Source organism: Leptosomus discolor, chromosome 6 (genome assembly GCF_034619465.1).
Source record: "Leptosomus discolor isolate bLepDis1 chromosome 6, bLepDis1.hap2, whole genome shotgun sequence".
Taxonomy (NCBI): Eukaryota; Metazoa; Chordata; class Aves; order Leptosomiformes; family Leptosomidae; genus Leptosomus; species Leptosomus discolor.
The window spans coordinates 9,349,030-9,364,472 of record NC_141396.1 but is presented as its reverse complement, the minus strand read 5'-3'; the positions used below and the strand labels follow the sequence as shown (position 1 = coordinate 9,364,472).

The window sequence follows — 15,443 nt, the reverse complement described above, 5'->3', positions numbered from 1 at the left end:
CTTCCTGCTCAATGCTAAAAATGAGAGTAGGGGGTGGTTTCCTTAGACACCTGAAACCTTGTCCTCAAAAAAAAAAAAAAAAAAAAAAAAAAAGTAAAAAAGAAGAAAAGCTTTTTGCAATTTGTGGAAACAGTACTGGGGGTCAGACTCTGACCTTCAGCTCATGTCCTGTGCCTGTGTCAGGTTAATTACATCATTTTAGACAGTTCTCTGCTTAGGTCAGTCCTGAGAAGGCAGCAGAGGGAGTCACAGGGTCCATCTGCCACTGCATTATTGGAAAGCTGAGGTGCTTTTTGCATTAAGGACATCTTTATGCCAAGAGTGGAGCTCTCATTTCTGCATAATCTCCCTCTGATCCTTTGCGATGTTTTCGGAATAGTCTGCTGTCCCAACAACACCGTTGGCCATGATGGTGTGACAGGTTTGCATTTCAGTCCTTGGGCTGCAGTCTCTTTGTGCGGAAACTTACTAATGCCATTTCTTAAGAGTCATGTTTAAATAGTTTTGCCTGAGCCTGCTTACAGAGCAAACTGTGTTTAAGCTCTTTTTAGCAGGGAATTGGCGAGAATGGTTTTCAAATGGTTAGCCTGACTAAACCATGTCTGCAACAAAAACTCCATCATAATTTACAACATGCTTTCCACAACTCCACACAAATTTTTATTCCATGTAGATCAGTAGCAATTTTCCTGCTGAGCTTTTACCCAAGAGTGGCTTTGCCATTTTACCTTCTGGAGAAGAAGTCCAACACCTCACTTCCATGTCCTGCAATGACGGCCACCTGCGCCACTCACCGGGGAACCCACCCTCGCAACTTATGGCAACAGCAAATATTTCCACAGCCAGATTACTGCTATGTAGATGAGATCTGAGGCTATAAAGTGCCTGATTCAGAATACGCACAAGAGGTGTGCAGGGGAGGCAGGTCGGCATCACTGGCGGCTGGAAGCCACTACTACCCATCTCGTGGATGCGGCGGTGGCAGCCTGCAGCTGGAAGCTCTGGGCCCCGTGCGGCTGCTGGGGAATGCTTGAGCAGGCACGGGGTGAGCCACTGGCTCCGGTACCGGCTGAAAAACCACACGGGGCCCTTGATCCTGCTCTGTACAGAGACAGCCATTGAGTTCAGCAGGAAGATTTGCTTCTCTCAAGCTCTGGGAAGGACTGGGAACACGCACAGCCCTTAGCTAATCACATATTTATTTCCCCGTAACATAGTTTCATCTGCAGGCCGTTACAAATGAATAAATGAAACGCACGAATGAAATAGCCGATCTCTCAGTGCCTTGCTCAAGCACAGCTTTCATAAACACCTTGGGAGTATTGTCAGAGAAATGAGTCTGTACAAACCAGGAAAACACACATGGTGCGCTCCAGTACGGAGGTGAGAGATCCAAGACTGCCTTCCCAGCACCCTCTTGTATGGCACGTACGAAGGCAGGAGGATTAACGGGCCCAGCAGCCCGTCAGCAGAACCCAATTCTCACAAGCTGGGCAATGAAGGTCGATGACCACCGTGGCGGTGGGCGAGGGGGCACGCCCCGGTTAGCGACCTTCCCCAGCCAGGCTGGCAGCAAGCTCCCGTGTCCGCCGGAGCGACCGACAGCCGCCTCGCCGGGACTGCGGCTCTCCCGGCGGGGGGCGCCCCACGCGAGCCACCCCGCCGCTCGGCCGGTCCCTCCGGCGCCGCCTTGCCGCTGACCGCCGGGCCGCGCTGCGGGGTGCCCGGCTTTCCCGCCCGCGGCCTCCCCTCACGGCCCAGCGCCGCGGCCGGCGGACTACATTTCCCAGCGGCCGCCGGGCGGGGCGGAAGGCGGGCGGTGGCGGCGGGCCGGTTGCCCTGGTCGGCGGGGCCTGCCGGGAGCATGGCTGCCAGGGAGGCGGGCGGCATCGTGCTGGGCAAGTCCGCCGATAAGCTCTTCTCTCTGAGCGGGCTGTTCGCGGTGTACAAGCCCAAGGGGCTCACCTCGGCCGGCGTGCTCAACCTCCTGAAGGAGAGGCTGCTGGCAGGTAGGCGGCCGGGCTGCGGGCCGGGGGAGGCGAGGCCAGGCCAGGAGCAGGCTCCCCGAGTTGGGCCTGGTTTTGGTGGTAAAGCGAGGAAATCGGGACAGGGAGGTGCACGTAGGCGCTACCCGCCATCCCGGGGCAGGAGCAGGCCGGCCTGAAGCGGGCACGCAGTTGGCCTCGAGCGTTGGGGCCAATGGTGTCCTGCCCGGCATGGCCGTGGGATGGGCGCCATGCGGTAGCGTGAGGATGCTGGGACCGCAACCCCTGTCAAGCCACTGCACTCTCTTTCTCAGCATTCAGAAAACTAAAGGAGAGCTGGTTTTGATTACTTTTGTTGTTGTTGTTGTGGTAGTTCACAGCCATGGCGTGGCCCACATTGGGGACTGGAGCCGTTCCTGGATACGTTCTGGCTCGCTGCGTGGAGCTGCTGGGTCCCTGCGAGACTCAGTGTGTTGGTCACGCTGCAGGGTGAGCTGTAAGGCCACATCCACCGCTTGCTTGTTTGGAACGAGCGTCTGTTATTGCCTAAGGTACAGCATGATGTGAGCCTTCTTTTTGAATGGGGATGAGATTTGCCTCAGCAGAAAGCTCCAGTCCTGCAGCATGCAGTGCAGGGGATCCCAGCTGGCTTGGAGCGCTGCCGAGCACTGTCCCAGGGACAGCGTGCACCCGTCTGCCAGGATGGGTGTCAGCAGCACCTCTACAGCATGGCGCTGGCAGGATGTTCTGCTTCAGTCCCACTGCCATTAAAAAAAAAATAAAATCACCAAATGAGTGAAAACCACAGTGTTTTGAGGAGTTTGAAAGTCTTGGGCACGGTCTGCAGAAACTGCTTTTTCTGAATACAGGAAGGCCTGGGTGTCTGATATTAGGGAAAAAACATGTGGTCATTGCAAAGGTGTGAGGGACTGTGGACTACAACGGATATGGGGATTTATTCATCTAATCTGGGCTTTTGGGCACTTGCTGATGAGGTGAGAACGTACTTTCAGACTGGTGAGTGCTTATTCAGGCTGATTTACTCTATAGTGAACTGTAGCATAGGCACAGACTTCAATTCAGCTTTGTATGGAAGAGATTTAGCCGGATCATGTCTGATTCCCTGATGTGAAAGGCATAATGGAGAGATAACAGAAATAGGTAAGGGAGCTTAAAGCATTTGTCATATTTAATACTAATATATAAGCGGCATTGGACTCTGCAAAATTCCTGGAGTTGTCAGCTGCACAAGAAGTATAGTGGGTTGAGACACTGACAGCTTGAAAGCGGCAGCGAGCAACTTCAGTTCATTGCAGAGTTTCCACAGGGCTGCGTATAAACATGACCTGTTACATGGAAGTAAACACAACACAAAAGAATTGCTCAGATTATATAGCATAAAATTTGTGTATAATAGATGATTTCAGGAACTCTGATGCTAGTTCTTGCATCCTTTCTTAATGAAACTTCACAGGTGAACTGTCCACCAGGTTTTCTAAGTGTTTTCTAAACATCTGTTTGTAATGGCATGTAAGACTTGATTAGAAACTAAGAGAAAATAGCTTCCAAATTGTTTGAGGTTGTTAGTGGATCTACATGAATCATTGGTCTTGTTCAGTACAGCAATTTCTGCACTACTAATTCATAGTGTAAATAATTGATTTTTATCTTCTTTAGCAGTCTGGAAATATGTGCTATTTTTGCTGTGTTCTAAGGTTACCCTATAATGCTTCCTTTCAATTTCTATTTGCAGAAGCTGGCGTGCAAACAAGTGGGAACAAAAGAAATCATCACGTTTTGAAAATTGGACATGGTGGAACTTTGGACAGTGCAGCCACAGGAGTTCTGGGTAATGAAAAATATAAATACAGTCATCAAAAGATGATTTCAGGAAACATTTTCATGCCTGTATAAAATCAGAGGTGGAGGAACAATTTGGGATACGTGTGGAAGGTTACTGTGGAAGAGTGGTCTGGGTTAAATTTCTCTGCATATACTTTTACATGTATATAACATGTTTCTTAACAGAAAGCTGTATTCCCCTGTGCCCCTGACTCCTGGAATAACTTGTGGATTATTACATGAAAATACAGACTCTTGTGTAGTGAATTCTAAATTACCTCAGAAATTGATGGCTTTTTTTACTTAAGCTGGGGATTTATAGTCATAATTTTCTAAAGTATTTGTTCTTAAACTAATGCTTTCCTGGGATTTTGAGGGAGCCTTTTGGGTTGTAATACTCTCCAAATGAAAGACACATAAGAGCAATTCAGCTGCTGCTTTTTTGAGGCTCAGCACAGAAACATCGCATCCTGTCTTGGTTCATAAAGAAGGATCGTCAAAGGTATTTTCTCCTTGAATTTTGATAGCAATCCATTTATTGAATTCCTTTATTTTATTAAGGAACAGGATATGTCAGTTGCTGATGTTGAAAACTCAGCTGTGGGTGTGACCATTGGTCTGGATTATTCCCATATCGTACATTGTCACCAACAGTTTTGTTGATAAGTAATGAGCAAACTGCAACTTATTTAAACTGTAGCTTTGTAGCTCTACTTGGCTAGAAGAAATAACAGCAATACTTTCTTGGTATTGAAAATCAACAGGTACAACTATGAGTATACACTGAAAGTAAATCCACTGAGTTTTGATGTAATGACTTCCCTCAGGAAGAGCTGTGCTTCAAGGGGAAGTTGTTTGCTGAGGCTTGTAGAGGCCTATAGGCTGGTGGTTGTCTTTCTCTGTCACCTGTGAACATCACATAATGTGACATTCTTGGGCTAGAAGTAAGCACTAGCTTGTTTTGTTCCAATTCCCTGCACTGTGTGGCCGCTCACTGGGCAGTACTGTGTGTATTGCGGCAGCGGACGTTTGCCTTTTACGCGGACCTTCCCTTTGAGCATGGTACTGCTCATTGTGGGCAGTCAACAGCATTGATCCAAAGGAAAAGAAAAATCACCCGTGCTTCTTGATTGCTTCTCCTACTGTTCTTTGATACCCAGCAGTCTCCAAAGCTCGCTCCTGTGGCATGACAAAACATACTTGGGCTTGCTGTGCTTGGTAAAGACAGAGAAGTGCATCACCTTCACATGCTGTGGATCAATTGAAAAAAGGCACAGGGTGTTTCATTCCAGGGCCATACAAAACCCACAGAGAAAAATCAATGGTAGCTAGATTGGAAATGACAAAACTGGAGAGGAGTCGGAAAGGGAATGTTCCCAGATTTCTTGTGGGTTTGGGCAAGATGATGAGGTGAGAGGGGAGGGTGTAACAGGAACAGGTTATTCAAAACATGTGTGATGCTTTTTGGGATGGGGTGGTGGGGCAGAAAGCTTTCTTTCTTCATGGACAGTAGCATAACAGAAGTCTTTATTTTCTGAAACCTCTAACCTTTCTTGATCTGTACTGCTGTTCCCCAAATTCTGTGTGCTACATATCTATAACTTTTTTCATGGGAATTAGTTGATACAGAGTCTTCCTTAGTGTGCCAAGTGTATTGCAAATAATCGAGCGGTACTTTTCATCAGAAAATATACTTTTATATTTCTTTTCCTGCCGACTGCAAATGTAGATGAGGAAGGACCTGAGATCAGTGATCTGTGGCATGTGAGTGAAAGGCAACTTAGGGACCAGGTGGTGTGTGGTGGCCCTGCACTGGTAGAAGCCTGGAGCAACTGCTGTCTAAGAGGGAAAGTCTTTTGTCTGACCCCATATGTGGCTTCCATTGCTGTACAGTGGGAATTGTAAATATTTGGCTTGTTTAAATATGGCAGTTATGAGTTATGCTTCCATAGTAGAAGGAAAGATGAAAAATCATAAAAATTAAGAATTCAGTTAGACCTTGTTTCCCTCTTGTGTTGTCTGGGAAGTTTAGTGTATGTCACCTTTCAATAATACACATGCTACACAAGCTGATGATTAATGGGGGAAATTGTTAGTGTCTTGTTCACAAAAGCGTTCAGTGTCTCTTTAAAAGTATTCTATTGAATCTGTTGACACTCCAGCAAATTTCAGCTCAGCAGTTATGTTGAAGTGTCAATGATGTCATCACATTGCAAGAAAAGTGCTTGGCTATAAAGTTTTACCTGTGTGCTTATCTCCTTTTCTCAGCCTTGTTGCAGCTCTTTCCTGTCTGGCAAATGTGACAGGAACAGGCAGAACTGAAGGTACACATATGCATAAGCACGAGGGCACGTGTGACTAAAACCCCTCAGGAACAAGAGGAGAAGTAATCGAGAATAAGTAATCTCATGAGTCTCAGAGAGTAAAGATTGAGAAGCATTAGAGCACAAGTATTTGTTTAAAAAAAAGGGTTGGTTGTCAGTTTGATGCTTTTGGTAGTGGCTCCTGGTTAACACAAAGCTGATTTCCTGCAAGCTCCCTGAACTCCTGTAGTTTTATTAAAATCAAGGGCATAAGCTGTGATGTATTCCATGAGCTGTACACAAACCTAATTTCCTTCTAAAATTTTCATTGTTTCTTTGGATTGCCGTATGTGGAGAAAATCAATAGGAAAGCATATTCATGGAAAGTACCTTGTGGTAAAAAGCTTTAAAGTAAAATACAGAACAGAGCTCTTTTTCCATCTCTTTCTTTTATGAAAAGCTGGCAGATTGCTGTTTTGCAGAATACTGGTTTAAGGTCGAAAATACAGCAGTCAGTACATACGCAATAATAGGAAGGTCTGATTATAAAAGGGTTTTGTCAGAGGCAGTTGGACATTTTGATTATTTTATTTTCTTGCTGTAAGGCTGATAAATAACTCCGTTCTGCTATCTTGGCTGTATTACTGTTGGTCACTCTCAACCTCTAAAAGGGCCTTTTAGTTACAGTGAAGGCTAGATTCATTATTAGTGAGCGCTAGCCTTCATCAAACCAGAGATGATGTTAATTGCACTATCCATTTCTTTGGTGAATAAAAGATAAATAAAACTAGGGGCTGAATTAAAGCGTTTTAACAATAGGTGAAGCTTATTTATCTTCTGCTTTAGACTCTTTTCCTTTCACTAGTCCCATGTTGTTTGAACATCAGAGATACTTTCTTCTAAGCATTGACTCTTTATATGCTAACAGAGCATGAAAGGCTGTATTTCTGACTAGCATAATATTTAGTAGTGAATGGTGTTGAATAAGGGAACTGCAGAGCTGGTTTTGAAGTGGCATTTTTCCTTCTTTCTCTGCAGTGGTTGGTATTGGAAAAGGAACAAAAATGCTGAGAACTATGTTGGCAGGTTCCAAGGTAAGGAATGCTAGAAGAATTGTATTGGGTTGGTTTGTTTGTTTGTTTTCTTTTCTCTTCCAGTGAAGAGCTGCAATGACATACAAGTATCTCAACCATCCTGCATATTTAGTTTGAAGGTGTACTTCAGTTCCTTTTTGTATTTGGTCAGAAATTTGATATTAAGACTTTTACATCCAGAATGGTTATTTAAAAAACTTTGTTTGTCTTGGTTTTTCTACAAAATGTTAATAAAGACCAAATTCCTATTTTACAGGAAGATTTCTGTACTGTTTAATGTTTTCAACAAGAAAAAAAACAACAAACCGTAATGAAGATGGCACTGTAAATGTTGTTTTGGGGATGTAATTGTGTATGACGGTTCAGGTTTTGGACGTTTTCCTTATGTGTAGATAACATAATTGTTATTTAGCTTGCAGTAACAGATGGTCTTTGTTTCTTTTCTCTCTTCTTAAGAGGCACCTTTTGGAATTAAGAGTGTTTTGTGTTTGTGGTAGTAGCTATCGTTCCAGATTGCAGCTCCTACAGGCTGCAAAGGCATGGATAGGCACATGTAAGAAGCCAAAGGTAACAAAAGCCCTGTGGCTGCATGGGATAATCCAGACTGGAGCCTCGACAAATAGCAATGTTGTTCATTGCTGCTTTTGATTATTTGTACTATGTCTTTGGTGAATGCAATACAGATCATTGGTGTTACATACAAGAACAAGTGCAGGTACTCCCAAGAATAATCCACCAGTGTTGATTCCTTCTTTGCAAGTAAAATCCTGTGGGTTTAGCCATTATTTTTAAATGAGAAGGTTAGGTAAGAATGACAGATGCAGAAATCAATTAAGCCTTCCAAATTTCATCTTATACTCAGGGAAAGTCCATAGTGGACTCACCAGATTGATAGCCTTTCTACTGTGTTTTATTCTGCTGTTTTCCCCATTCTCTCCTGGTCTGAACGCTTAAGCTCTTTATAGATGCTGAACTGATAGCTTCAGGTAGAATTTGATTGGCAGTTTTCAGTTCAGCTCAAAGGCAACAACTTAGACGTAGCTGTAGAGTCTGATCCAAAACTTACGGTGGTCAGTGTCAAGTCTCTGCGCTGACTGCAGTGAGTTTATAGGACCAGATTTCAGAGGCATCTGTGTTTGAAACATTCAGTAAGCAGCTGGAGCTGGATTTACAGTGGAGGTGTAAGCAGTTAACACCTGACATCTCCTTATGAAAAACTTTTAAGTTAAAATAAGGCATTGAGATACTTCAGCTAAATTAAACTATCATAGCTAAACGTGTGAAAATCCTTATCCTCCAGGAGGTTATCCCCCCCGACTCTGCCCACCCCTGCCCCCACCCTGGTGAGGCCACACCTGGAGTACTGTGTCCAATTCTGGGCCCCCCCAGTTCAGGAGGGACAGGGAACTACTGGAGAGAGTCCAGCAGAGGGCCACAAAGACGATGAGGGAATTGGAGCACCTCTCTGATGAGGAAAGGCTGAGAGACCTTGGGGCTCTTTAGCCTGGAGAAGAGAAGACTGAGAGGGGACCTTATCAATGCTTATAAATACCTAAAGGGCCAGTTTCAGGAGGATGGGGCCAGGCTTTTCTCAGTGGTGCCCAGCAACAGGACAAGGGGCAACGGGCACAAACTGGAGCACGGGAAGTTCCACCTCAACATGAGGAAAAACTTCTTTACCCTGAGGGTGGCAGAGCCCTGGAACAGGCTGCCCAGGGAGGTTGTGGAGTCTCCTCCTCTGGAGACATTCAAAACCTGCCTGGACGTGATCCTGTGTGACCTGCTGTAGGTGAACCTGCTTTAGCAGGGGATTGGCCTAGATGATCTCCAGAGGTCCCTTCCAACCCCTGCCATTCTGTGATTCTGTGTTGATTTAAAAACAGGTAAAGCAATTGAAGTATCTCTTAAGCTGATTTTCACAGTGGAAACAGCTGTGCTGGTTGAAGTAGTTTCAACCTTTTTGTCAGAAGAGAATATGCACAAGTTCCTTGGTGACTTCACTGTGAAGTGCTGTAGCCAGCAGAAGTGTTATCTACCCAAACCCAGATAGCTCAAGAATGCTTATAGCTGCTGCTGAGGGGCACAGGAGGGGAACACTGAGGAGAAATGGGCAGGGGGAGCAGTGCAGTGGAGAAGTGGAGAGTGTGAGGTAGGTAACATCTGTGCCAGGTGACACGGCAGTTGTGAGCCTTTATTTGGAGCTTGTTTCATCTCTGCTTTCCTATTTTCTATTTATGCTTCAATAAATTAGGCACTCAATAATTTGAGAGGCTTAAGGAAGTTGAAGGAGCTCCTACAGATACCTGCCTATTTGGTTTTTTGACCACACTGTCAACAATGGCTCATAATGTAGCGAGAGAACTGATACAGATAAATACATGACTGTCTAAATAGGTTTGAGTATCTTTTTGCATCCTGTGCCGTGTGGTAGAAGTTTATACTCTTATTTCATCTTTTTTTTTTACCATTGCGCGTGCTAAGGGGTTGAAGTGAGATGTTTTTCTTTTGTTCCTTTTATTGCTATAAAGATTCAGGTGAACTGTCTGAGCCTCTCTGGTTAGGATTTACTGTTTAGTTATAGGAATGTATCTTGTAAAAGAAATAGTTCAGTCTATCATTGTTGGCAGCAGAGCTATGCTGAGTGGCCAAAACGTATGTTAGTGCAGTAAACTCCATATGGTGGCTCTGCCAGAGATTGGACTATTTCTGATTTTTTTCCCAAACGTTGTGTGAAACTTTCCTGACTCTGTGTGGCAGCTCAGAACATTATCACTCGATTTGCAACTCATACACATTACACAAGGGGTGTTACTCTTTCAGTGTAAATCTAGTTCTCCATTGGTTTGACCTCCTTATGAATTAGCTCAAAACAAACAGAAATGTGCAGCCAAGGGCAATACCTACTTAGTGTTCCAGATTTCTCATTGAATTCTTAGTATTTATCCAAAAATAAAAATATGTGCAAGCTGGCTTAGGTTTTGTTTGTTTGCTTTATTTTGTTTCAAGTGTTCCAAGTGAGGGGGAGAAGCTGAATCCTCTTGGATCTGGACTTGTAGTACTGAGCATTTAATACATGTTCCATAAGAACTTCTGGGACTTGGACCTGGTCTTGCTTGGACTTTTTGCACTGCGTTATTTTGGAAGAAATTTTTTTATTGTGTTTGTGAAATAAAGGTAGAATGAGAAAATATTTCCTGCTTCACTGGTAAAATGAGTATGATCAGAGTGGACCAATTTTTATTATGGTAAATTGTGTCTGAACGACTCAGTCTTATGGGTGACTAGTCTGTCTCAAACACAATGTAGAAGTGATTTTTTTTCAGGGGGAAATGGGTTAGAAAATGCTAGCTAGCAGCACAGTTTCCAAGGTGGTAATTCTGTTTTAAAACCTCTCATCTACCGGAGTGTGCTGTTACATAGAAGCAATGAGGGAAATGATCAGGGACTCATCAGAGAAGAAGAAAAAGGAACCGCAGTAAGCAATTAAATTCTTCATTATTCTGATACTTTCCATTGGGAGGAGATGTCTTCCAACACATACAGCCTTTATTTTTAGGTGGGATAAAACAGGATAATTGAAATTTTCAGACTTCAGCTCCATGCTTAATTTGCCTGTTTTTCAGTGGGATAACATCTGGGCTTACCCTAAGAGAATTTGACTCATACTACTGTGCATGGAGCCCGAATTTGATCGTCCATCAAACTGTGCTTGAAATCACTGCCTCTCCATGAGCAGAAAGCACAGGCACATTGATTTTACCTGAGGATGCAACTTCTTGTCATGGTCCACATACAGTCTGAAACCCCAAGTGCTCAGTGACGTGAGGGGAATTGCCCGAGTCCTTTGCACTGGTTGCACAAGCTTGGGCAGGGACTAGTTAAAATACAAAATTTAATCTCAAAAATTGTGGCTTCTCCAGAAGGAAACACTATCCAACTCCAAATAATCACAAGAACTGGAAGGAGAAAAAGAGATTATGGGCAGAATGAAGGGTAGATCAATGACCTGATAATGAGACAACTTTGATTTGTTGTATTGAAATTTGAGTTCTTACAAATCCTGGATGGAAAATAAGTGCTAGTTTGGTGATCAGGTCTCAAAACTTGCCAGTCACACTTGTATCCTATGAGAGAGGGCTTTCCTGAGCAGGAGTTGGTTCATATCACCTAAGAGAATTTCTGAGACACATCTAAGTTACTTCTTGCAGCATGACTCTGGGATTAGAGTTTATATGCTGCAGAATTGTTTCTCTAGAGGGTTGGCACCAGATGCTGTGGAACAAAGTGTGCATAAAGAAGGTTGTTTCTTTACCTCCTGGGATTATCTTAGTGTCCTAAAAATTTGGCTTTAATTCGTATCCGTTAACTTCTCAAACATAAACATTGCTAGGCATTCTCCATGAATTAATTTTTTTTGAATTAAGTCCTTAGTGTCCATCTTTGGCAATGAGTTCAATGAATTAATAATGCATTAAAAAGCACATCTAGTAGTTCTATAAGGAGCAGAACTAATGAAGCCTTTTCCTGTGACTTCATTTGTTTACAGCTCGTTAGACACCAAAGCCCCATGTGGATTCTTTGGTATCCAGAAATACAGTGGGGCTCCCTCTGGAGCCTTTTTCTTAGTGGAAGCTGCGATAGATTTATTTCCTCTATCTGTCTGTTTTCAGGAGGCTTATAAGAACTCGGCATCTCTGAGACCTCTATTCTTCTGCCAACATTTGTGTGTTTGCACATTAACATGCACACCATGATGGTGTAAGTGCTATTTCTTTGGAAATCCTAATTTTCTTTTTAAGAGCCTTGCTGTGGGTTTTATTTTTTTTTTTTAAAGGTATTTCAAAAGCAGTTTGTGCTCCAGTTCATATAATTGAGTTACGAGTGCAAGAAAATTGAGTTGACTTTCCTTTTGAAGGATCCTCCTGGTGGTGTGTGCTCTTACTTTTAATCTTAAAAATTTCTCTACAGTATCACTAGCTGAGCCCCTTGCTTCATTTTGCTTTCTTTTGGAGGTGGTAAAATCAAAACTACTTATTCATACAGTGCATAGTGATGTGTTCTGTTTTCTTTTTCATATTCAGATCTTTTTAACATTCTCTTGGAAGGGCAAGATTTGTGGGTAGTGGTAATACTTTTTACTAGACTAATTGGTATAGTATGGAAAACTAGGCATTTGGATATGCAAGCCCTTTCTCAGATCTAAAATAGAAGCCATGGACTTCAAGTGTTTTTCAGATTTGCGTAGAGTTCAGTGAAGTAGGTATCTTTTAGGCCATTTCTGAAAGAAAAAATAGTTAATGCCTGTGAGTGTGGTATACAAACAATTCTGTGTGGGCAAGCAGTTATGGATAAAACCCCAAGACTGTTCCACACAAACAAGCTACAGTTATTACCTGCTTTAATAAAATAGAGTAAGAAAACAGTTTATCTCCTGTGTGGGGCAGCAAGGTTTTATTCACAACTGAGCTGCCAAGCTTCCAGTCACAAGGCGAGGGGGACTGTTATTGCTTGTTTGGTGATTCTTTAGATCCCATCTTGCTTGTGTTCATCTGTGGTTTTAGTTGGGCTTTCCAAATTGCAGTATTACCATATCCAGCTGTCTGTATTTGTCTTGGAGGAACCCAAGTAAATGTGGTTAGTTTGCTTTTTAGCTCTTTCCCTAGGAAATTTTTCATCTGCAACACCTTCTCATTTTTCACTCTGTGGTTCGTGCCCTTTTACATTCTCACACCTCTTTGTTTATGGTATCCCATCCACAATAACCAAGGGCCTGACTGAGTTTCTATTTGTATCAAGATGGGAGAGGTAACAGAAAAAGAGTGCAGTATGTGACCTGCTCATTTAAGCAAAATGGATTGTAGCTGCACAAAATGTCATTACTTTGCCTCTGTTCAAGCCCAAAGAAATTATTATTTCCTTACAAGGGAAGCAGGAGAGGAAAGAAGGAGATGATAAGGTTATCTCCTAGGGGAAAGAGAGAGCCTGGTATATTATATGTTGTGGCATGTGAAGGGGTTAGTGTGAGGTAATGCTATAGCGTGCCATAAATCCAGTATCTCTATTGAGCCCATGTTTTTTTCTGAACCCAGTGGAGTTATGATTTTTAGTTCCCAGGCTTGTTTGGAAAGGTGTTTTATAGGTTTCCCTTGAGGAGCAGGACTGGCAGATCGGAGATGGAGTGATTGTTATATGAGAGATGTTAACCCATGGGCAGATGAATCTATTTCAGCCCATGTAGACTGGCTATGTGAATTCTTCCTGACATGTAGTGGTTGCTTAATTTCATTAATTTAGTTACCATTTTGTGTATTAGATAAAGTATATTACATTCCTGAAGTGCAGGTAGAGAGAGAAGTCTTGGCATTTCTGTTACATGATATTTGTTAGATTATTGTGCAAACATTCAAGGAATACAAGGAATTATTCCTTGAATGTTTGCACAATACAATGCAAATATGTCATGTCTATTAATAAAACTTGTCCTACTTATGTCTGTAGTCTGTAACAGCTATATCCAAGTACTGCTATAATAGTTTGCCTTTTTTTTTTTAACCACTACTGACACTTGAGAAAGTTTTTGCAGAACCAGAACTTTCTATTGTAATTCCATGACCTCTTTTCAGAGCAGAGAAGGTTGGTTCAGAGACCCATCGTTGTTTATGCAAACTTAGCATTGGTTTCTATCCCACGTGTACATTACTGACAACAAATTTCTTGTTCTCTGAATGCCTAAAGATACCAGCTAGAGAACAATTGTCAGTTTATGAAAGTGTGGTTGTCTTCCTTATTTTGTCACAAGGAAAATGCTTGCATAAAAGGAAGGCTGGGAAAATGCATGAATGATGTTGGTTTTGATGTGTTATGAGAATGTGTAGAAGGTGTTACCAGAACTTGAAGTGGTGTCTGTGTGAAACAAGATGCACTGAGAGAATGTTTCAGGGAGTGTAGTAATAGGACGAGGGGTAACGGTTTCAAACTGAAAGAGGGGAGCTTTAGATTAGATATTGGGAAGAAATTCTTTACTGTGGGGGTGGTGAGGCACTGGCACAGGTTGCCCAGAGAAGCTGTGGCTGCCCCCTCCCTGGCAGTGTTCAAGGCCAGGCTGGATGGGGCTGGGAGCAACCTGGTCTGGTGGGAGGTGTCCCTGCCCATGGCAGGGGGGTTGGAACTAGATGGTCTTTGAGGTCCATTCCAACCCAAACCGTTCCGTGATTTTTACGAATATTAAGCCCGCATGGTGGAGCTTAAGAAGGGCTAAAATGTTAGCTGGATGAAATGGGCTTAAGTGTGCCCCTTACATGTTACACACTGGTGACATCTTTAATTACATTTTACTGCGAAACATATGATACATTTTTAAACCTGCTTTTTTGGTAACAAATCATAAAAAGAGGCTGATTTGAATAACTACTCTTTCCTGCCCTGCCGAGCATCCCCAAAACAAAGTTGTAGAAAAAGAAGCTGTTAAATAGTATAGATACACACTTTCCTGCAGTGGGACCATTAGTAAGCTGGCTTAACGTGCTGTGTATTGCTCAAGTCTTTTATGCTCACCCCAGAGGCCTAGTCTATTAATAGCTCAGCTTCATGCTCTATTAATATTCACACTTTTTTTAAACTGTTGAAAATCTTGAGGAGACTGCACCTATTGTGCTGCAGAAGCTCTTTCCTCCAGAAATGCAGAATGTTTTAAGATCACGCTGTAGTGTGATTTTTCTGTTCTTCCATTCACGAGGTCAGTGTCGCCTTCTTTCCTTTTGACCTTTCTATAATTGTGTGTATGTCTGTGCTACATGTACAGTTCTTGCTTGCATTCATTAGAAAAAAAATTAAGACTGCAACATGGCGGGCTTTTTTCTCAGTCTTAATAAAAATCACAGGAAAAAAAAGATGTTAACAGATTTAAACTAGCCATTCTCCATTGTTTTCTGTAGTGTTCCTTTTTAGTAATTTGGAGATGCTCTTAGCACTGCCTTTTAGAATTTACTGTGTCTTGGCTTTAGCAATGTCTTTGAATTCACCTGAGGGCTTTCGTGCATTCAGTTGTATCTGTGAATTGGAGTGTACCTATAAAGTCTTCCCCCTCTGGAAGGACTGTCTTACATTTCTTGTCAGAGAATTATGAAATTCCTTAAAACCCTGTTTCTCAGATAGAAGCTGAAGGTAATCTTTGTTTATTTTGTATAATCTGTGAGGGAGGTACTGGAAGACAGAATGAG

General features: G+C 42.9%; 1 protein-coding gene across 1 annotated transcript in view; it reads left to right on the top strand.

Moving 5' to 3' along the window:
• Positions 1-1,864: 1,864 nt before the first annotated feature.
• Positions 1,865-15,443, top strand: part of TRUB1 (TruB pseudouridine synthase family member 1) — a 29,119-nt gene continuing 15,540 nt past the window's right edge. Inside the window, exons 1-3 of the mRNA XM_086466979.1 lie at positions 1,865-2,009; positions 3,739-3,834; positions 7,169-7,224. Of these exons, the coding sequence (XP_086323105.1) occupies positions 1,865-2,009; positions 3,739-3,834; positions 7,169-7,224 (297 nt within the window). The remainder of the gene's footprint in view (positions 2,010-3,738; positions 3,835-7,168; positions 7,225-15,443) is intronic.